General features: G+C 39.6%; 1 protein-coding gene across 3 annotated transcripts in view; it reads left to right on the top strand.

The window, feature by feature from the left end:
- ANO4 (anoctamin 4) overlaps positions 1-23,051 on the top strand; it is a 301,902-nt gene extending 278,851 nt beyond the window's left edge. For all 3 annotated transcript variants that reach the window (XM_059681867.1, XM_059681866.1, XM_059681868.1), the window contains 8 exons: positions 257-314; positions 456-553; positions 3,248-3,390; positions 6,266-6,418; positions 7,392-7,539; positions 13,688-13,807; positions 20,298-20,403; positions 22,860-23,051. In XM_059681867.1, the coding sequence (XP_059537850.1) occupies positions 257-314; positions 456-553; positions 3,248-3,390; positions 6,266-6,418; positions 7,392-7,539; positions 13,688-13,807; positions 20,298-20,403; positions 22,860-23,051 (1,018 nt within the window). The remainder of the gene's footprint in view (positions 1-256; positions 315-455; positions 554-3,247; positions 3,391-6,265; positions 6,419-7,391; positions 7,540-13,687; positions 13,808-20,297; positions 20,404-22,859) is intronic.
- The last annotated feature ends 567 nt before the right edge of the window (positions 23,052-23,618 follow it).

Here is a 23,618-nt window from a genome sequence, read left to right as displayed (position 1 = left end):
GGCCAGAGCACTTAATATTCAACAGAAAATGTTCAGAGTCACAGCAAGCAATGAGAACTGTGCCTGGCAGCAGACAGAAAGGCCAGGAGAGGCAGTTCCCCTGGAGAATTCCAGAAGTTCTGTAGAGTTCCCTAATTCCCTCAGCCCTGTCACTGCACCAGTAATTTTTGTTGGAAGATGTGCTAATCGGAATAGAATATTGACTGAAGGCTTAGATCTACAGGATGCTAATGGTCTGTTTTTCTGTGTGTTGAAGATTTGCAGGACACCCAGGTGCCTACTTGAGGCTGATAAACCGGTGGAGACTAGAAGAGGTCTGTATTCTCCCATCATTCCTTGTTTCCTAAAGGCCTGCATTAAACTGCATCAAAAGGCAACTTTGTGCAGATTAGAAACCAGACACCGTTTCTTCCTCTCCATTGATTCTTGGATTTCTGTGTTTGCTTACCTCCCAGTGCCACCCCAGTGGATGCCTTATTGACCTCTGTATGCAAATGGGTATTATAATGGTGCTAAAGCAGACCTGGAATAATTTCATGGAGCTTGGCTACCCGTAAGTACCTTCATGTCTGTGCTTGAGAGGCAGCGTTGCTCATTATTGGCTTTTCTAGGCATGGAAGTAAGGTAAGCAGTGCAGACTCAGCATCTCAGCCAGGGCCTGTCCTTGGACCTAAGTGTTTATGCTCAAAGACATTCATGAAAATAACTAACCTTGGCAATGGCCAGTGTGGCTCAGTTGGTTGAGCATCATCCCGTGCACCAAAGGGTTGCTGGTTCAATTCCCAGTTAGGGCATATGCCCGGGTTGCAGGCTCGGTCCCCAACCCGGGTGGTGGGCAGGAAGCAGCCAGTCAATATTGTTCAGCTCTCGCATCACTGTTTCTCTCTCTCTCACTCTCCCTCTAAAATAATCAATTTTTAAAAAGTCCTTGCCATAACAAAAATAATAATGATACACACTGGCTCTTCTGGAAGACTTAGCACAAGTCACATGAGCAAAAGTGAATACTTTTTAAGAAGATTGAGCCCCTCAATATGGGACACTTGCATGCAAACTGCTTCCGGTGATGTCTCTGATGCTCTAGCTCCAGCATTACAAATCTCTGTAGCACGTTAACTAGATCTCTACTCGCCCATCCCTGAGATAAGTCAGGCACTGCAATTTTTAAAACTACATTCAGGCTGTACAGAAAAGAAACTTGTGGAAAGGACCAAAGTTTAGGGATTCAGAAAAAAAAAATAACCTGAGTATGTCGAAGTCAGCATATCTTAATCAGGAAAAATATTATTACCTGGTGCTAATTGTTTATGTTGATGACAATAGGCCGGAACTCACATCACTTCTGCAAGGATAACCTTGAATTCTGCTGTGTTTGCTCAGCTCTGGTCAGTTACATTTTAAAGGGACATAAGTCAGCAACACTCCTATTTCTGCTTTAATTACACACCTACTGATTTCTGCGTCAGCTCGGTGTCTCCATAGATGTCTTCAGGGGCCCAGGGAGGACCACTCAACCCGAAAAATTAGCTGGAACTTGGTTCATTTTGAAAAGTGATCTCTTATCTTCCTACCAGAATCACTGCTGGTCATTTTCTCTTCTAGGTTTATCTTTAGAAAACTTATTCCGAGTATTTCATGTTTTCTATGAAACTTTTTTAAAAAATAAAGCAAAATCAAGCCTTTAGAAGTATTATTTTAAGTTTAAACCATAATTTCTCAGAATGTCATGGATATCAAGAGACCTGTTTTTATTGTTTAATAATGTAGACATAGAGCAAAACTGTGAAGTAGGCACAGTTTGTCTTTGAGACCCAGCCTCTCACTTCCTTTATTTCACATTTAGTTTTTGGCATGTCTACTCCCAGAAACCTTCAAACTTTTCCTTATCCCCAACAGCACACAGACCTGCCCCCCGCCCCCCATTTCCTCAGCCCTGTTCCATATAAGATGCACTCCCAAACACTGCTAAGGATTAATGTGCTGACCTACCCAGGGTGATGTGCATTTTATTGGGAGTCAGAGCCTCTGTCGAGCTCAAGTCCAAAGCAGGCCAGTCCGGCTGTGGAACTGCAAGCTTCCGTGTGCCAGAGAGGAAGCATTCTGTGGGTTTGCAGATTTTCTAACCTCCTCTCCCCCCGCCCGCCACCGCCCAGGTTAGCACCCATGTGGTGAGACTGCTCATGGCTCTTAAATTAAGCCAGTGAGGCCACATCTTCCTCTTCTCACATATCTGGGTGTTGCTTTATAAATGGGGGGTTAGTTTATAGATGTTCTTGGTCCTTTTTCTAATCCTTATAGGCAGCACTGATCTCATGACAGTTTCGTGAAGGACTCAACTAAGTTCATCAATCATTCTGTTTACTCACGTGAAGCACAGCCTCCCTTGTTATTTTCCAAGGCTTTCTTTCCTTGGCAGCCTGTCCTGCCGGGGTCCAGCCCCAGCGGGTCCAGGGGTCCCCAAAGGTGTGGACGGAGTCGGCGAAGGAGGAATGACACGGAGACAGCGTTCAGTTGATCAGCAGCCTTGCCAGGATCTCTAGCCACAATCTCCAGCCAAGTTCTTTGTCCATGTTCTCTTGCTAGGTTCTCCAGCCAGGTTCTGTAGCCATGTTTCCTCACTAGGTTCTCCAGCCAGGTTCGGTCACCAGGTTCTAGTCAGGTTCTTTTGCCATATTTCTGTAGTCAGGTTCAGTCCAGGATCTTTTGCCATGTTCTCTCCAGCGAAGTTCTTCTGTCTGTAGGTTCTGTGTAGGTTCTGTCTGTAGGTTCTCTCTTCTTAGTTCTGTGTCTTGCTGTCTTGCTACATCTGTATTTATACCAGTTGATTCAATCCTATCAATCTCTATTACAAAGGTTAGGGCGTTTCTTATCTCCATTCCAGGGAGTAAAGATTATGTAGCTTAAGCATGATTGTTCATAGTTAAAGTGACTAATTACCCGCCTGGCACTTAGTTGAGGGGTTTTATTCCCTCCCTAACTTCAGGGGAAAATCCCTACCTGGGGAAACAACCTTTCTCGGAGAGGTGACCTTGGTTAAAACACAGTGCCAAGAAGGTGAGCAAACATATTAAGAACAGTATGCCATATATGCCAGGTCCCTTGAAACAGCAAGGATGGACCGGCTCCCGGCACTGTCCTCAATTATTTTTTTAAACTATGAGTCTATATTCAAACGCTTCTATGTCTAACTTAAGTCCTATGAACAGTTACATGTTTTTTTTTTAAAGACACTGACCTTGTTGTGCAGGTTAATTCAGAACTGGTGGACCAGAAGAAAAGTGCGACTAGAGCATGGGCCTGAAAGGAAAATAAGATTCCCACAATGGGAAAAGGACTACAACCTTCAGCCGATGAATGCCTACGGACTCTTCGATGAATACTTAGAAATGAGTATGGAGATATTCTACTTCCTCCTTTATCCTAGTTCATAGAAATGCAAATTCTAGCTCTCTGGCTACATTCAACTAAGCATATGTCAGTTATTATCTAGGCCAGGGGTCGGAATGTCCGGCCCACAAAATTACTTGGTCTGGTCCTGCCACGGCACCACAGGTGGGATTCGAAATTCAGTAAATCTAGGAGCTTTTTTCATAGCAACATAAATTTATATTAAGTGAGTTACAATAAGCAAATGTTGTTATAAATATCCAAATGGCCCTTGGCAGAAAAAAGGTTCCTCACCCCTGATCTAGGCCATCAGTGTTTGGGGATTCTTGAGCTGAACGTAGAGGGAGGAGTGTGTTGCTTTAAGAAGCTCAGTCCACAGGGATGGTGCCAAAAGCCTATAGTCACATGCACATCAATGTCATGACATTGTGTCCTGTCTGTTGTAATAAATCACCAGAGAACAAAAATGAGTTGGAAAACTTGACGAACCAAAGAAAAAGGTGTTATCACTTATGGCCCAAATGATTCATTCAGTTGATATCTGTTGAGCCATGTTACGTTCAGACAGACACTACGCTTGGCATTTAGAGATATAAGAAGGGATAAGGCAGAGTCCCAGCTTTCAGAGGAGTGCACAGGCTAGTTGGGGGGAGCCAGAGAGAGAAAGAGTATGTGTAATGGCGTGTTGTAAGATGATGCAATATGAATCAGTAGGGGTATAGGGGGGCACAGTCATTCTCTTGGAGGGGGTTGGCAGGAAGCAAGGACTGCTAAGCTATGCTATACTTTTATTTAAGAAACCAGATTTCTCTGTAATCAGACCCAAGCTATTTATTGTAGTATGTAACTGAGAACATGGGGTCTGCAAACAGATTACCTGGGTTTAGATCTCAGCCCTATCTCGTATTATCTGTGAAACTTCAGGTAGTTAATCTCTCTTTGTCTTAATTTCCACATTTCTAAAGTGGGAACGATAAGAAGAATAACTACTTTATAGGGTCTTTGTATGAATTAAAAGAGTTAATGCATGGAAAAGGCTTAGGAAAATGCCAGGTTCATAGTATGCTCTTGGTACAGACTATCTTATCTCCTAGGGGAGAAAAGCTAACAGAATCCCGTAGCATAATAATTGTGTATAGATTTTCTTTCTTAACTTGTGTTTAAGCTTTGCAACATTAGGGTGGAAATTGGGGGTAGGGATGGGCAAGGTGTATTACTTCTGAAAGTAGCAATTCTTTCTGTGGAATCTGAAAATTAAAGGAGCAATAGAATTCATGCTTAATATGTCTTAGATTGCTCATGTCCTAAGTATCTACTGGTATTTTCAGAGTTTCAATTACAAAATGGCTGAGCGATATAACTTGGAGAAGAAATCAATTTGGGCATTCATAATAAAACTTAATAAAGAGAATTCATTAAGAGAAATGCTTTGAGGTCTCTTAATGGACTCTTCTCCCATAAAGAAGGAAATGACAAATAATGTTGGTGTATTGAGTGCTTGCAAAGAAGCTTTTGTGTGGCTAGAACTGGAGGGCTCCCAAATACTGTGGCGTCTTGGCAGCAAGAAACAAGTCTCAGTAAACTCTCACTTCTTACTTTCATTCTTATTGCTTTGTCATTTCTTAATGAATTTCTGCTTTGTTGTGCTTTTAAAAAATTTATTCATTGATATATAATATATAGTGAGAGAAGTATATAAACCGTGTGTACAAACCAATGAATTTTTACACTAATGTAACCAATCTATGTAGGAGAAGGGTTGGCAAATTACTGTTCGTAGGCCATATCCAGGCCACTGTTTTTGTGAATAGCATTTTATTGGTACACAGAAACACCATTTTGTTTTGTTTTTGTTTTACATATTATCCGTAGTTGCCTTTGCATTACAGCAGCAGAGTTGAGTAGTTTTGACAGACTGTATGGCCTGAAAAGCCAGAAATATTTACTGTCTGGCTCTTTATAGGGAGTGTTTTCCATCCTGTGAGCTAGATCAAGAAGTAGAATATTGCCACTGTCACAGAGGCTCTTTTGTCTCCTCTCGCAGTCATAACACCCTCCCTAACCACTTTTCTGACTTCTAACATCATATATTAATTTTGCCTTTTTTTAATCTCCACATACATGGAATTGTACAATACATACTCTTGTAAATGCCTTTTTTCATTCAATATGATGTTGATTAGATTCTTCCATGTTGTTACAGGTAGTAGTACTTCATTTTCATTGCTGTATAGTATTCCTAGAGTGTGTACCTGAAGCAAAATTATGAAAGAGGCACAGTTTTTTTTGATAACCACTCCCATTTTTACTTTTGTTGTATTTTTTTTTTATTTCCACTCCAAGATACTCCTCAACTTTCTCGTCTGTCCCCCACAGAACCCCCTAAGTCCCCACCAACCAATCTCTCAACTCTCCCATATCATGTACTTGTGAGCACCACTAAAGCACTTCCTAACTTTCTGACATCACAAGATATTCCAGGCTCACCTTGTATTTTCTCTACCATAGCTCTGGAATCACACATTTCTCCAAGGATGTCTTGTCCTTTTATTAGATAGAGGCCTGATGCATAAAATTCATGCAAGAGTAGGCCTTCGCAGCCCCAGCTTCATCTGAAGGTCGTCCCACTGCTCGGTTGACTTTCATATTACGCTTTTATTATTATAGATGGTATATAGAAAACCAGATCTTGGACCTTAGGTATCATCATTGCTGCTAGGCCCAGGACTGCCTCTTTTTTCAATACCTTCCCATCTTTCTGTTCCCTGTGCTTTGGCACTAGGAGGGGAATATGAGTTAAAACAATGAGAAATTCATATTATTATTCTTTTGAAAATAGTCATGGGAAACCAATACACTTGTTTCGTTTTTCTTCCAGTTCTTCAGTTTGGATTCACAACTATCTTCGTGGCAGCTTTTCCCCTAGCACCACTTCTGGCCTTACTGAATAACGTAATTGAAATTCGACTTGATGCTTACAAATTTGTCACACAATGGAGGCGACCTTTAGCTTCAAGGGCCAAAGACATAGGTAAGTTGGATGTGTTTTGAAAGATATTAACTGTTCGGAAGATAAAATAAAAATGACTGTCAACTTTAGATTTTTTTACTTATGGCTCCCATGTAAGGCGATTCAACTAACTCTTGCAAAAGAATAATTGTGTTAGCTTTAAATAATATCAGATAACAAGTAGAGCTGCCTATTTGGAGACTTATCTATTCCAGTGCTAGAAAAGTTATACTTAAAAATAGAGTCTCAATTTAGTTATTTCTATCTTAAGACTGGAATCTAAATTTTTGATTATCCCTTATTTTCTTTTCAAAGTAGATCTTCCATCAGCTTAACTTAAAAGTGTCAGTCACATGAGGCATGATCCCGTTTTCCTAAAGACAGAGATGACCTTCGGTCTTTGACTAGAGATGCTGAGTTGAATCAGGTGCACCCTCTTGAGAGCTGCCTGTGATCAGAGTCTGACTTGTATTCACTTCTGCATCCAGTGCTGAGTACAGGGCAGGCAGGTGCTCAGCCAGTGTGTGGGGAAGAGGCTTGAGTGTGGGTGTGTTTGGCTCACAGGGGTCTTTTAACCTCCATAGGAAATAAACACACATTCAGTGAGCACCTCTCCTGGGTCAGTGTGTCAGGAACTGGACCCGCTGATGAACCAGAGGAACCCTGTCTGTACCTCTAAGGAGCTGGTGGCAGCGTGACATTGCATGTGCCAGCCTTATCAGAGGGGGCTTGGGTGCCTTATCATTGACCAGAATTCTCTACGTATGTCTGATCCTGATTGAGTTTTTAAGTCATGAGTGTTGGCACTTTCACAGAAAACTCCTTCATTGCCAAGGTGTTCGCAAGTACAAATTCTTACTCCTGTTTGCAAGTGTATTGGGGAAGATGAAAGGACCTTTAGAAAGACCTATTTAAAATTAGTTACCCCAGTTAATTTCATACTTAGTACCTCTGCTGTGTGTCTGGAATTAATACAACACTTCTCTTTGAATAGGAATTTGGTATGGAATTCTTGAAGGCATCGGAATTCTCTCTGTTATTACAAATGCGTTTGTCATAGCGATAACATCTGACTTTATTCCTCGCTTGGTATACGCTTATAAGTATGGACCTTGTGCAGGCCAAGGAGAAGCTGGGCAAAAGTAAGTTTGCTGTAAAACCATCATGGAATCTCCGTTGCCTAGCCATTGTGTGGTGTTAGGCACTCAGACAGAAACCTCTGCATTGGAGTACCTGGGTCACAAACCTGGGACACGAAGGCCTGTGGTGGGGGAGGTGGAATTATGATTATAACACTTTCTGTCAAAGTGAATGCATCCTGATCTATTAAAGGATGGGAGTCAGACAAGTTTTAAATGGAATCCAATGTGAGAGCAACAATTAACCATTTTCCTCATGCCCCAACGACTATAAATTCAGAAATGTGTGGTGTGGCATTGTAATGTGTGTAGCAGAACAGTGGTACAGGATGTAGTGTAGATGAATGGCACTTCTATGAGTTTGTAAAAGAATAGTTATGGTCCGGTTCCCCTTATGTCTTTATATGTAGACTCTGCACATTCTATATGGGAAATATATAATCCTGTGCTGAGTACCCACGAGGTACTCAATAAATATTTGTGAAATAAGTAACTGAATGATCATTTCCTGGCTATTGACCTGACCAGTGTCTACATAACTGCAAAGCAAATTGGGTGAACTCGACTCCCTCGGAGCTTAATTCTGTGGCATCATCTCAATGGTTCCCAAAGCCAGGGCTCTGTATTTCTGGTCAGAGAAAGCCTTGGCAGAATTATAACATGTCCCCTGGTTCTCACTGGTATACTCTTGAAAAAAAGATAAGAAATCTTAACATTTTCATGGACAGTATGTCCCTGTTTGGCTAATGTCAAAATAATCTAATTCAAATTGTGGGACTTATGTGTCTGTTGTTCAGAGTGGGGTATGTGCTGGGATCATAGGGTATTTTCAGTGCTCCTGAAATCATCCCACATGGGCTGTTGCCTACTCATATAAGCAGCTCTGCCTTCTGGTTTACTAGTCTGAGCCAAATTATTTCATTTTCAACAGCCATTGTAGTTCAAGTAGCCCCAAGGAGTCAAGTGCCACTGAATCAAGACAACTGAATTAATGTACCCCTGGCCTAGGTCCAATTTCATTAATCCTACGTAAATACTCTAAGGCATAGATGATCAAATACAATAAAGCTCACAGTGCAGCTATTTGAAGACGCTTTTATAAAGTTCTTTACTACATTAACCTGTGGCCATTAAACACTAATTATCTAGCAACCTTAAGTGAGCATACCATCCATTTTAAGAGAGATTTAAAGACTTATGTTGTAGTACCCATACATTTAATCCTAAGGGTAACTATTGTTAACATTCTCTTCTTGACTTAGCCTAAAAAAAGCTTACCTTTATTCAAACCACTTTCAATATGTTTTGCATTTGACTCAAAACAAACCTGGTCGTGAGTCACGCATTATTACCTTTACTTTGAAGAGGAGAGACTAAGAGAAGTGAGTCCACTTAGCATAATATTCTCAAATTCCACCTATGTTGTTGCAAATGGCAGTATTTCATCTGTTCTTATGGCTGAGTAGTATTCCATAGTATATATGTACCACATTGTCCTTATCCAGTCCTCTATCAAAGGACATTCTGGTTGTCTCCATGTGTTAGCCAACGTGAATAATGCTGTAATGAACATAGAGGTGCATATATTTTTGCAAATAAATGTTTTTGAGTTTTTCAGGTAGATACCCAGAAGAGAGATCATAGGGTAATTCTTAACGTTTTAAGGAACTACCATACTGTTTTCCATAGTGTCTGTATCAATTTAGTAGTAAAGGATAAAGGGGGCCAAATATATTTTACTTTGGACAGTGGAAACACAATGCAATATACAGATCATGTATCATAGAAATGTACACTCAAAACCTACTAACCAATGTCATCCCAATAAATTTAATTTTTTAAAAAGCTGTAAAGTCATTTTGTCTAAAGAGAGAGAAAAGTGAATCCAGAATCATAAGGCAGTGTAGCTGTTGGAGCCCACATGAAGATACTAACCCTAGACTCATGCAGTACTCTCTATCCTGAACCATACAGTCAGCTGGTTTTTCAACAGAAACTTTGCAGGTCAGAAGGCAGTGGCATGAAATATTCAAAATGATGAAAAGCAAAGACCCACAACTTAAGATTACTTTACCCAGGATGGCTATCATTTAGAATTGAAAGAGAGATAGAGTCTCTCAGACAAGAAGAAGAAAATAAAGTATCACCAACACAAAAAAGCTAAAGGAGTTCATCACCACTAAAGAAATGTTAAAGGGACTTCTTTAAGAATAAAAGATTTAAAATATGAATGATAAAATATAGGAAAGAAAGAATTCTCACTGACACAGGGCAGTAAAAGCAGAAAATCAACCAACTATAAAGCTAATATAAAAGTTAAGAGGCAAAATTAGAAAAGTAATGTGTAATTACAACAATACATTAAGGGAAACACACACACAAAAAGAAGCAAAAATAATGACAGAAATGTAAGTGTGAAGGGGATGTGTCTGAACATAAGTGTCCTTCAACTTGAAACGCTATAAACATAGCTTGGCATACATGAGACACAGGGTAACCACAAACAAAAAAAAACTCGAAGAGGTGTACAAGAAATAGAGAAAGGAATTCAAACACAGCACTATAGAAAATCATTAACATACAGGAAAAGAAAGCAAGAGAGTAAAGGAACATAGGACTAGAAAAACAATCAGAAAACAATAAAACTGCAATAACTGCATAAATATCAATAATTACTTTAAATCTAAATGGACTAAAATGCTCCTATCACAAGACAAAGGATGGCTGAATACATTAAAAAATGAGACCTGTACATGTGTTGCCTACAAGAGACCCACTTCAGATTGAAAGACACAATCTGAAAGTAAAGGGATAGAAAAGGATATTTCCTGAAAACAGAAGTGGAAAAAAAAGCTGGGATAGCAATACTTATATCAAAAAAGATAGACTTCCAACCTTATGCAGACATCCTAAATAACCAGTATGATTCCCTACCGCTACCCACTGAATGTAATAAACTATTTTGTTATTAGGTAGACATGGTTTAGAGTTTTGGAACATTCCCTATCCTAGTGAACAGAAACGTGCAGTTCTAAGAATTATTGTGAGGTATATACCTGATTTAGTGATATAAATTAAAACTAATTTTCCTGTAGAAATAGTGATATTATAAGGAGTTCAAAAATTGAACAAAATGTTCAAATTTTCACAGAATGAACCACAAATATACAACTTACTGAACACTAAATATTTATACAAACTGTAAATCAATTGAAGAGAGGAACACCATAACCAAATACAAAGTTGTTTTTTAAAAGATAAAGCTTACTGTACAAAACTGTTTTCGTCCTTTTTCATAATGTCTGACATTTTTATTGCAACAAGTCAGAAATTAATTTTCTTCTTTCCTCACTTCATTAGCCTAATTTATTATATAAATTAATGTATCTATAAGTAATCTACAAAGCATGTTTGACTTTAAATGCATAAACCCAACCTTATTTCCCGTCACTTTTTCACCTGTTGACCCTATACCCATGCTATTTTGAGTCACAGTGGTTAAAACCTAAATGGCAAACTTAGTAGCAAATTCAAAGACACTCTACAGTGAGTTTTATTGGGAATCTACAAATTCAAAAGTCAGCTTCTGCGTCAGTTCTTTCCCTTGAAACTGATTATAATGATGCCTAGTTCATCCTTTTCCCCCATAGTCAAAGACTGAAAACAGTAGTTAATGGTTTTCAAACCAGAATTCCCACATTTAAATGAACGTGGTCTTCTCAGAAATGACTTTGGAGAGGTGTGCATCCTAATTCAAGCAGTGCTATCCTTACATAGGCATTTTCTGAATCTCCTTCCTTAGAAATACTTCAGAGACCATCTACCCCTCCCGTAAGAAACTTGATTTCATTATTTTATATTCACTGGAAATCCTTTCTTTGATACATTTTTCTCCACACTCTCACTTCTCCCTGATTATCAGTGTGCCATCACCTTTCCTCTGTCTCACTTGGAGCTGGTAGTATGTCGCAGTGAGGGTATGTAGATCTGCTGGCAAACTGAGTGATAGACATGAAATCTGCTGCAATGGCAGGCCAGTGTTTACAGATTGATGCCATCTGGCTGAACTTTATACAGCAAATTATGGAAATCTCAATTTCTAGAATCGATGATTGTCTCAACTATTTGATGTTGGCAAGCTAAGATTCTATCCTAGTGAGAGAAATTCCTAGACAGTATTAGCAGGTCCTGTACGTCCATGATTGTGGAAATTATGTGGGAAGAAGACTCACATAGCTGGTAGCTATATGTGTATATTAGGTTCATGTGTAATGCCCCCTAAAGGCATATTTTCAACTTGGATTTATGACATGAATATGCTTGATACATAGTTTAAAGAAAGATCCTCTTTGAGGGTAGGGTATTCAGTCCATGAGACAGGTATTTCATTTGAATTTAGATGTCCTCAGTTGAGGTTTTGAACAGAGTATCCATTAAACAGCAGCTTTAATCTCAATAAAGCTCAGAGCTGCTTTGTAAGGAAGGAGAGGTTGTGAATATTCCATTTTAATGCTGGTCCTCTTTTGTTGTCCCTTTCCCCACTGCTCAGCTCCTAAGAAGACTACTATTTTCTGTATTTCACAAAAACGAGTTCTTTCGCTGTGACAGCTAATAATCGTTACGGCACTCATTTGTTTTCATGTCATGTCCTAGGCAATTCATAGAGGAGAGAGACATAAATCCAAATCACCCTTCCAAGGAGTAGCAGGGGAGGCCTGCTTGCCTTTGGATTAAGGCATGTTGCACACACTCTGACTATTTCACTCATGAGTGACTTGACAAATGGGTCCTGCTTGGTTCATTTTTTTTAAGGCCACAATAAACTAGTGATTTTTCTTGAGTGAGATAACACAGAACTTGTGTGCTCTCAGAACTATGTTCATGTCAGCATTTTGGTTTGGTGGTCAGCAACTTGGAATAATCACACCAGGTGATGTTAGAGAATTAGAAGACCATGATTTATCCATTTAACCAATAATTACTAATGAGGTCTTGCTAGGTACAAAAAATAAAATGGATTAATAATAGCCACTCATATTGATTAAGATCTTGCTATAGCCTAAGCACTATATCACTTACTTTGTATATATCATTTCATTTAACCCCCCAATGACTCTATGAGGTGGGGACTTTTGGCACTTAAAGAAGTTACATAATTTTCTGAGATTACAGATCTAAAAATCAGCAAGGCTACGGTTTGACTGCAAAGCCCAAGTGTTTAGTGTTATAATATACTGACCTCTGGGACAGAAGGAAAGTCATGTTCTCAAGAACCTTATACTAGTTTTATTCCTGGTCCATGTTCAAGTCCTTGATAGAATCTCTGGTGCTTTAGTGTGCCTCCAATCAAATCATTTAAATCAACATTACTGGATCCCTACACTTCACAATATTGTCCTGGCTCCAAGAATATAAAAATATCCAGGACATCTGTTCTGCTTCAAAAAAACAAAAAAACAATAAAACCCTCTAGTTCAAAGGAGAAGACATCCATGCATGGAGCCAACTCTAGTACAAATGGTATGGCAACTGTGAAGGAAGTGTAGCGGCATCCTAGGGAGAAGGGACTGAGTCTGTGACAAGGTTGATTAGGGCATCTTCCCAGAAGATGTGCCATTTCAGTTGGCACAAGGATGAGCACTACTTTCACTTTTAAAGAAATGATTAGGGAATCCCAAAAGAAAAGGGAAGCTGGGCAGAGGCACAAAAGCATGCAGGGAATATAGTCTACTATGACTATCGCATGGGATGTGAGATTATGTTCAGGGCATTATGAGAGAGCATACATATTCACTACAAAAGTAATGTGTTTATATGTGTGCATCGTCTCTCTGTGTGTGTATGTCATCAATGAAAGCTGTGCCTTACCTATCACTTATGCTGATCACGCAATGTTACCTTTCACCTATTTCTCTGATGCATTGATGTTCTGTTTGATGATGCTGCACAAAAAGAACTAGAACAAAAGGCCTGACTGTCCTTGATTCAACATACCCAGGGTTTTTCAGTGTATCCTATCTTGAGTGATTATGACAGTGCAGGGCCAACTAAAGGCGCTTACATCTGCAGGAAACTCTAGGAAGTAGAGCGTTTAGTGAATTGGATGCAGAGGTGACAGGAGTTCTAACATAGAATTTGCTTTCTGTTTTAGGTGCATGGTTGGCTACGTGAATGCCAGCTTGTCTGTGTTTCGAATCGCTGACTTTGAGAACCGGTCTGAGCCTGAGTCTGATGGCAGTGAGTTCTCGGGGACTCCTCTCAAATACTGCAGGTGAGTGGGGCACTCAGCCTAAGATGAGGCTGCTCTGCATCCTCAGGGAGGTTTTGACAGCCCTTTCCAACTGAGTTGGTTTAAAACAGTGGTTCTCAACCTTAATAGTCATTAAAATCCCCTGGAGAATTTTAAAATCTGACATCCAGATCCAGAAAGCCCATCGAGTTCCAAATAAGAGGAACCCAAAGTGGCCCACACCAGGATATTATAATTAAAATGTCAGAAGTTAAAGACAAGGGTAGAATATTAAAAATTGAAAGAGAAAAATAATTTGTTACATACAAGGGAACTCTTCACTGATCAGGAGTGACGATATATTAAAAATGCTCAAACGAAAAACCCACAATCAAGAATACCCAGCAAGCCCTGGCCAGTGTTGCTCAGAACACCGGCCCGCGGACCAAGGGTCACAGGTTTGATTCCCAGTCAAGGCCACATACCTGGGTTGCAGGTTCATCCCAGGCCCCAGTCAGGGCAAGTGCAGGAGTTTGGGTAGGGGAACCAATTGATGTGTCTCTCTCACATTGATGTCTTTCTCTCTCCTTCCTGCCTTCCACTTTCTCTAAAAACTCAATGGAAAAAATATCTATCTATTTATGACAAAGGAGCCAAGAATATACAATGGTAAAGGACAGTCTCGAGGAGGAGTGCTGCTCAGCCAGAAGCCCTGAGCCGGGCTCATGGCTGGTGAGCACAATGGTGATGCAGCAGCGCTAAGGATGTCTGTCAGTTAGACATCCCCGGAGGGCTCCCAGACTGTGAGAGGGCACAGGCTGGGCTGAGGGACCCCCCAAGTGCATGAATTTCATGCACCAGGCCTCTAGTCAAATTATAATACTTAAGATACAATGGTTGGGGAGAAACCAAGATGGCGGCATAGGTTAACGCCGGAGATTGCTGCCTCGAACAACCACTTCAAAAAACAACTAAACGACGGAACAGACATCATCCAGAACCACAGGAAGGCTGGCTGAGTGGAAATTCTACAACTAGGAGGAAAGAGAATATCATACCCAGACTCAGAGGAGGTGCAGTGCTGAAGTGAAATACTCAGGTGCAGAGTGCGCACGGAGCAGGCTGGTGGCAGAGGGCGCGGTTGTTGTTTTCAATCGGGAGGGAGTTTCAGACTCTGAGCTCCAGATCTGGGCGAGTCTCTAGGGACCCAGACTCAAATGGGAGAAGCGGGACGGTGTGGCTTCGGTTGGAACTCGAAGGCAGCTTTCTCTCTGAGGTTTGCAGTGGTTGCTGGGACTCTGTGAGGCAGAGCCCCTAGGGACGGAACTGAGAGCAGCCATAACTGCTCGCTCCGGCCTGCCCCGTAGATCCCCGGGAACCCGCCCTGCCCAAGCCCTGTGCAGAGCCATTTTACTGGATAACCTCAGGCAAATGCTAGATTAGCACCACCCTAGAGATCCAGCACAGAAGCTCTCCCACTGCAGACACAGCGGACTCTCATAGCCAGTTAGCCTGGAGGTCAAATCACCCCCGGTATTGCCAACAACAATCAAGGCTTAACTACAAGACTGCGCACAAAGACCACTAGGGGGTGCACCAAGAAAGCATAAAAAATGCGGAGACAAAGAAACAGGACAAAACTGTCAATGGAGGATATTGAGTTCAGAACCACACTTTTAAGGTCTCTTAAGAACTGTCTAGAAGCCGCCAATAAATGTAGTGAGATCCTCAAGAAATCTAATGAGACCCTCGATGTTATGATAAAGAACCAACTAGAAATTTAGCATACACGACTGAAATAACGAATACTATACAGACTCCCAACAGCAGACCAGAGGAGCGCAAGAATCAAGGCAAAGATTTGAAATGCGAAGAAGCAAAAAATACCCAACCAGAAAAGTAAAATGAAAAAAGAATCCGAAAATACGAAGATAGTGTAAGGAGCCTCTGGGACAGCTTCAAGCGTACCAGCATCAGAATTATAGGGGTGCCAGAAGATGAGAGAGACCAAGATATTGAAAACCTATTTGAAGAAATAATGACAGAAAACTTCCCCCACCTGGTGAAAGAAATAGACTTACAGGTCCAGGAAGTGCAGAGAACCCCAAACAAAAGGAATCCAAAGAGGACCACACCAAGACACATCATAATTAAAATGCCAAGAGCAAAAGACAAAGAGAGAATCTTAAAAGCAGCAAGAGAAAGAAACTCAGTTACCTACAAGGGAATACCCATACGACTGTCAGCTGATTTCTCAACAGAAACTTTGCAGGCCAGAAGGGAATGGCAAGAAATATTCAAAGTGATGAATACCAAGAACCTACAACCAAGATTACTTTATCCAGCAAAGCTATCATTCAGAACGGAAGGTCAGATAAAGAGCTTCACAGATAAGGAAAAGCTAAAGGAGTTCATTACCACCAAACCAGTATTATATGAAATGCTGAAAGGTATCCTTTAAGAAGAGGAAGAAGAAGAAAAAGGTAAAGATACAAATTATGAACAACAAACATGCATCTATCAACAAGTGAATCTAAGAATCAAGTGAATAAATAATCTGGTGATCATAATAGAATCAGGGACATAGAAAGGGAATGGACTGACCATTCTTGGGGGGGGAAGGGGTGTGGGAGATGCGGGAAGAGACTGGACAAAAATCGTGCACCTATGGATGAGGACAGTGGGTGGGGAGTGAGGGCGGAGGGTGGGGCGGGAACTGGGAGGAGGGGAGTTATGGGGGGAAAAAAGAGGAACAAATGTAATTATCTGAACAATAAAGATTTAATTAAAAAAAATAAGGACAGTCTCTTCAATTAATGGTTCTGGGAAATAGGACAGCCACATGAAAAAAAAAAAAAAGAAAAGAAAGAAATTGGGCCAATACACAAAGATGAACTCAAAATGAAATAAAGATTTGAATATAAGACCTAAAATCATAACACTCCTACAAGTAAACATAGGTGGTAAGATAGCTGACATTGGTCTTAATGATGATTTCTTGAATCTGACACCAAAAGCAAAGACAACAAAAAGAAAAACAAGTGGGACTACATCAAACTAAGAAGCTTCTGCACAGCAAAGGAAACCATCAACAAAATGAAAAGGCAACCTACAAAATGGTAGAAAACTATTTGTAAATCATATGTCTAATAAGGGTTTAATATCCAAAGTATATAAAGGACTCATACAACTCAATAGCAAAAAAATAATCCAATTTAAAAATGGGCAGATCCTCTAAATAGAAATTTTTCCATAGAAGACATACAGATGTCCAACAAGTACATGAAGAGATGCTCAACATCACTTAGCATAAGAGAATGCAAATCAAAATTGCAATGAGATCACCTCACACCTGTTAGAATAGCTAGTATAAAAAAGATGAGAACTAACAAGTGTTGGTGAAGATGTGGAGCAAAGGTGGTCCTTGTGCACTGTTGTTGGGAATGTAAATTGGTGCAACCACTATGGAAATAGCATGTACATTCCTCAAAAATTAAAAATAGAAATACCATATTATCCAACAATTCTACTACTGGGTATTTCTCTGAAGAAAAACAAAAAGATACCTTCAAAAAACAAATCTTCATCCCACATTTACTGCAGCATTATTTATGATACCCAAGACATAGAAACAACCTAAGTGCCCACAATGGATGAATGGATAAAGAAAATGGGATGTATATCACAAATAAATATATAAATATTCATATAATATTACTCAGCCTTAAAATAGAAGGAAATCTTGCTATTTGCAACAGCATGGAATTCCTTGAGGGCATTGTGCTAAGTGAAATAAGACAGAGAAAAATATTGTATGATCTCACTTGTATGTGGAATCTAAACACAAACATACAAACAAATAAAAAATCCAAACTCATAGGTTCAGAGAACAGATTGGTGGTTGCTGGGGTTGAGGAGGAGGATAGGCAAAATGTGTGAAGATTTTCCAAATATGTCAGTCCTGGGGATGTAATGCACATCATAATAACTGTAGTTTATAATACTGTACTGCATTCTTGAAAGTTACTAAGGACATAGATCTTAACAGCTCTGATCACAGAGGGAAAAATTGTCTTAACTAATAAATAAAGGCAGAACTCAGGGTGGTAGCAGACATTGCAACTGACTTTTACTCAAAGGGCATTTGCTGAGCTGAATACACCTGAGCTTTGGTTTTCAAGACCTTCCATGGTTAAGAAAGTTGAGAGAAAAGAGAAAAATGACCATCCTTGTGAGTATAAATCCAAACATACGCTACATAAAACAACAACAATATATTCATACTAGGATCTATTTTATAGCAGTGGAAATAAATTAGCTCCAGGCAACAGCATGGATGAATTTAGTAGCATGATAACTGAAAAAAAAAAAAGCAAGTCTCAGAAACTAAATAGAGTATAATATCCTTTCTAGAAAGTTAGAAAATAAAACTACACAGTAAAATATTCAGACAAATGAATATACATATGTATACATAATATATCTTAATTATAAAAATGAAATTCGGGATAAGGGGATTAAGGGAAAGCTATGGAAGAGCACAGAAGTCGATATAAGTTCCTGGTCATGTTTTAATTCTTCAGTCGAATAGTGGATTTATGAGAGTTCATTATATTATTAAAGTATTAAGTGAATAAAAAGTTACAGAAAAAAAGAGCATGAATAGACCAATGAGGTTAGTTATAAACATTTAAGAATTATGATTAAGCCAATTCTGTGCACCTGAGGGCCCAAATAATATTCTACAGAAATGCGAAGGATGAAGACTAGTCAAGACACTTTTGAAGAATATTAATAAGGTGGAGATTTACCTTATGTTAGACTTAGTATAAAATTATAGTAATCAGTCCGGCGGTGTCATAGGGAACAGATCAACGGAAAATGGAATAGAATTGAGAACTCAAAAATAAATTCCATAATAAAGATGTAATCACACATAGCACAATATGATTCTGTCTGTATAGAGTTCAAAGCAGACAAAAGCAAGCACTGTTTTCTTTAGGGACACTTACATGAGTAGTATCGCTATAAAGTTCAAAAATTATCACAGTTACCTCCAGGGGTATCTGGGATTGCCAGTAAGGCATTTCTAAGCCACTGACCATGCTCTAGGTCTTAATTTGGATGGGGACTACATGAGGTTCACTTACCATTCTTTCAACTGTACATACACTTTCATTTTCATAGTTTAAAATTAGGGATAAATGAACTATACCCTGTGCAGGAAAAATAATGTTTGCAAGCTGATCATCCATTTCTCGAGAAATAAAAGCAGCTTTAGAGAATACACTAACTTAAATCAAAAGGGAACATTCCACCTTTCCTGTGTGTACATTGAAGCCAACAAATTGAAAGTGTTTCTTTCTGAAAATAACTGACTCACTTGAAAAAAATTGCTCCAAACATTAATGCCACTGGGATACGTAATGTCTTTGAAGGTACTAGACTGAAAGATTAGAGGAGTAACATTGATTTAATTAGCTTTGAAGCTTGGCTTCTGGCTGTTTCTATAGCAGGACAGGGAAGTGTTTTCTTTGTCCAAGTGCCAGGGACCACGTAGCCCGTCATTATGCAAAGAAATAGCGCTGCATCAAAAACAGAGGCATGGGGCACAAATGGGCATGGCCCTCCCTCAGACCTCTGCCTCATGGACAAGGCCGATGGGACCAGTGAGGCCAACGGGACCAGCGGGGCCAACAGGACCAGGGGTGGGCTGGAGCACGAACTGAGAGCTCAACTTGCAACAATCAGAAAACTCATTGAAGAGGGGGAGTCCAAAATGTTAGAGCAGGGTGAGATGGAGATCCTAATTTTGTTAATAGGGAAAACATAGCTAGAGAAGCTTCATGAATTACTCGAGATTATATTAGACAGGCAACTCCCAAATTGGTTCTAGGATACTTTCCTGTGCACAATTCTGGAGACAGCTGTGGGCAGCGAATCAGATGATAGCCAACTCATTGGCACTACTGAGTTGTTAAAAAAAACTTTTAATTGATGAGAGAGAGAGCGAGCGAGAGAGAGAAAGAGAGAGAGAGAGAGGTCAGAGAGATACATCAATCAGTTGTCTCTTAAACATGCTCCAACCGGGGATCAAACCCACAACCTACGTATGTGCCCTCACCAGGAATCGAACCGGCCACCATTCCATGTACGGAATGACACTCCAACCAATAGAGCCACACTGGCCTGGATGGCACCACTGAGTTTTAATTCCCGTAAAAATCATTGTGTTCCTCTGGGCACAGGTTAGCAGAGCCCCGCCATGGATCCAACAGTGGACATATACTACACCTAGGCTGAGCATATAGATGCATATTCTCAACAACTGGATCCTTACCTAGAAATTATCTAAAATGTTGCCAAATCACCATAGCCATGAGTCTGTATTTTCTAATGTTAAAAAGAAAATGTAAAGAATAATTTTAAAATTTTTTCTCCCACGAATAAGGGCTACATAGTGGGAATGAAAGAGATCTGGGAGGCAGGGAAATCCTAGTTTGGAATGTGACATTCTCCTGTATGTTTACAGATACCGGGACTACCGGGACCCTCCTCATTCACTGGTGCCCTATGGGTACACACTGCAGTTCTGGCATGTCCTAGCAGCTCGACTGGCTTTCATCATTGTGTTTGAGGTAAGTTTTCTCAACTGTTCCTGTGTGTCCTTTGACATAATGATGTAACTAGAAATAATTAATAACTGTAAGGTATGAGAACTTTCAAGTGATTATGCATATCCAGGAGCAGTAGCATAATGTCATATGACCTCTTTATCTTCTTTTTCTTCTCCTTAATCAAAGTCCTTGAATTTTCCAAGAAATATTTCAAAGTCTATTGTAGATTGTTAATGGATAAGTCAGGAATTATTGGTCCTAAATTTCATATTCTAGGGTCATGTTTTTAAACTTTAGGAAAATTGCTCTTTTTCCATCCCTGTTCACAGAAATACTGATAACATCATGTCTGCAATTTGCTTTTCACAAGCCCTTCGAGGTGATCCTGATGCAGATGTTCAAGGACCATAGTTTGGAAAACATTGAATGGGTATTACAAGTGGCAGCCTCTGGTTGTGTAGCATCATGAAATTACTTATGCTCAAACACACAAATAAGTATTCATTACCTAGTGAATAGATTTAAAAGTATAATTATACTCAAATAGCATAATCTACCTAGTAATTGCATATGTCATGTGTCAATTAAAGTTACCTACTACCTATTTTCTTTTAGTCTTTAAGAAAATTGCTGCTAAAAATAGTTTATATTTCTATAACTATACTCATAAATAGAAAATTCATCTCCTGTCACAAATATTAAAGCCAAGTTAACACAAGCAAAGGCTGCCTTTTGGCTTGGACTAGAAGCTTCTTATACCTCTTGAAACTATTCCATCACTGTTTTTTTCCCCCCTTCATTTAAGGGAACCAAGAAAAGACAATATTAAGCTGCTCTTCCCTGGGAATTAGTTTATCAATGACTCATTCTCTCTTTAAAGAAATTTCTAATCCATCACTATCTTAAAACTTTTCAGACAGAATAAAAGTGGGGCTGCATTAAGAAATTATTTGGCTTATCAACTAGAACTTTCCATTTATTTTCAATATATTGCAATTAAGTTATTTTAATATACTAGAAACATACAAAAAATCCTCTTAATTGGAAGGATCAAATTCACCAAGTTTTAAATAAAATTAAGAATACTTAGTGGTATCAAAACAGCAAAAAGAAAAAAATAATTTAAAAAATGAGGATAGTGTAAGGAGCCTCTGGGCCAACTTCAAGCATCCCAACATTTGCATCAAGGGGTGCCAGAAGGAGAAGAGAGAGCGTAAGAAATTGAAAACCTATTTGAAAAAACGACAGAAAACTGTAAAGGTAATATACATACAAGTCCAGGAAGTGCAGAGTCCCCAAACAAGATGAACCCAAACAGGCCCGCTCTAAGACACATCATAATTAAAGTGCAAAAGACAGAGAATCTTCAAATCAACAAGTGAAATGCAGTTAGTTACCTACAAGGGTTCTCTCATAAGACTCTCAGCTGATTTCTCAAATGGCAAAAAATATTCATGCAAAGTGGTGAAAGACAAGGATCTACAACCAAGATTCCTCTTTCCAACAAAGCTGTCATTTACTAGACTAGAATCGAGGGACATATAAAGAGTTTCCTACACAAGAAACAGCTAAGGGAATTCATCACCACCAAGCCAGTATTACATAAAATGTTAAAGGATCTTAGAAAAAGGAGGAGGAGAAGGAGGAAGACTAAAAATATGAACAATAAAATGGCACTAAGTACACATTGATCAACAATAGAATATTTTAAAAAAATGAACAAGCAGAACAGAAACAGACTCATAGATACAGAGAACATTTTGACAATTGCCAGACGTGAGGGGTGTTGGTGAAAAAGGTGAAGGGATTAAGAAGTACAAATTGGTTGTTACAGAATGGTCACAAGGATACAAAGTACAGCACAGAGAATAAAGTCAATAATATTCTAATTACTTTGTATTTTGTCAGATGGGTGTGAGATTTATCAGAATGATTACTTTTTGAGTTATATAATGTCTAATTACTGGGGCATACACCTGAAACTAATATAATAATGTATTTCAACTGTAATTGAAAAATAAAAATGATTTTTAAATGAAAAAAAAATAAAACATTTTTATATATAATTTTCACAACAACACCCACTTTATAGATGAGAACATTGAGGCCCAGAATGACTTTCCTCAGGTAGATAGACAGCTCTTATGTAGTAAAAGTTACAGAGCTGACATTCAAACCTGGGTTTTCGGATTCCCCAGTAGACATTCTCCTGGCTTTCTTTTGCATTCTCTGACCAGTCCTTCTCCACCTCCTTTTCTGGCTAATCTCCTCATTCCTTATGTGGTGCCATCAGACCAAGTTCAGTCCTCACCTATCTTGAGATCCTCTTTCTTCGCACACACCTCCCCTGGCCTCATCCCACGTTCCAGAGGCTCCATGTCCCTGGAGTGAGAGTTCTTGAACCAACTCCCAGAGCTCTTCCCAGCTAAGGATGGACAGTACACCTGACTCTCTGGCATTCTCCTCTGTGTTTTTAGCACCTCGTGTTTTGTATAAAGCACCTCATTTCATATCTGATCCCAGACCTCCCAAAAGATCTAAGGGATCGAATGAGAAGAGAGAAGTACTTGATTCAGGAGATGATGTATGAAGCAGAACTGGAGCGTCTCCAGAAGGAACGAAAGGAGAGGAAGAAAAATGGCAAAGCGCACCACAACGAGTGGCCGTGACAAGGGAGGTGAGAGATGTGCTCATGGTCTGAAATTTCTCCTTTGTTGGGAGGAAGAGCTTTAAGCTCCCTGGGTCGAAGCTTGCTATTCTACTGAGAGGGATCAAAATAACTCCTTAGCTTCCAAAACCAGCTTGTTTCCTACTTTAATTGCAATTACAACTTGTTATGCCTTTTACACACAACACCTGCAACTCTTCTCTGCCTCCATGCCACACTCGGACCTGTCAAAGTGTTCATGAGTTGGCCTAGGAGTTCCCTAAAATCAGCCTTCTTCTCCCTTCTATGCCAGCCTGGCTATTCTCTTTAAGAACCCCAGGGCAACATGCCCCTTCTTTCTGGTTAAAGTCACCTTTTCGTCTCATCCAAGATGACCTCTCCATCACCCATTTATTGCTTCCTCCCAAGGTGAGCCATGTCACGCCATACCCTCTAAGAAGTTTTCCCCAGACTCATCACCCCATTGAAACTCTCTCCTCATATACATCTCTGATCACTGCATCAGTATCACATGTATTGGCATGTATTGATCTGTATTGCTAATTTATTATTTTTTCAAATATTTATC

The sequence above is a fragment of the Myotis daubentonii genome, chromosome 2, assembly GCF_963259705.1.
Source record: "Myotis daubentonii chromosome 2, mMyoDau2.1, whole genome shotgun sequence".
Classification (NCBI taxonomy): Eukaryota; Metazoa; Chordata; class Mammalia; order Chiroptera; family Vespertilionidae; genus Myotis; species Myotis daubentonii.
This window is presented reverse-complemented; position numbering and strand designations above follow the sequence as displayed.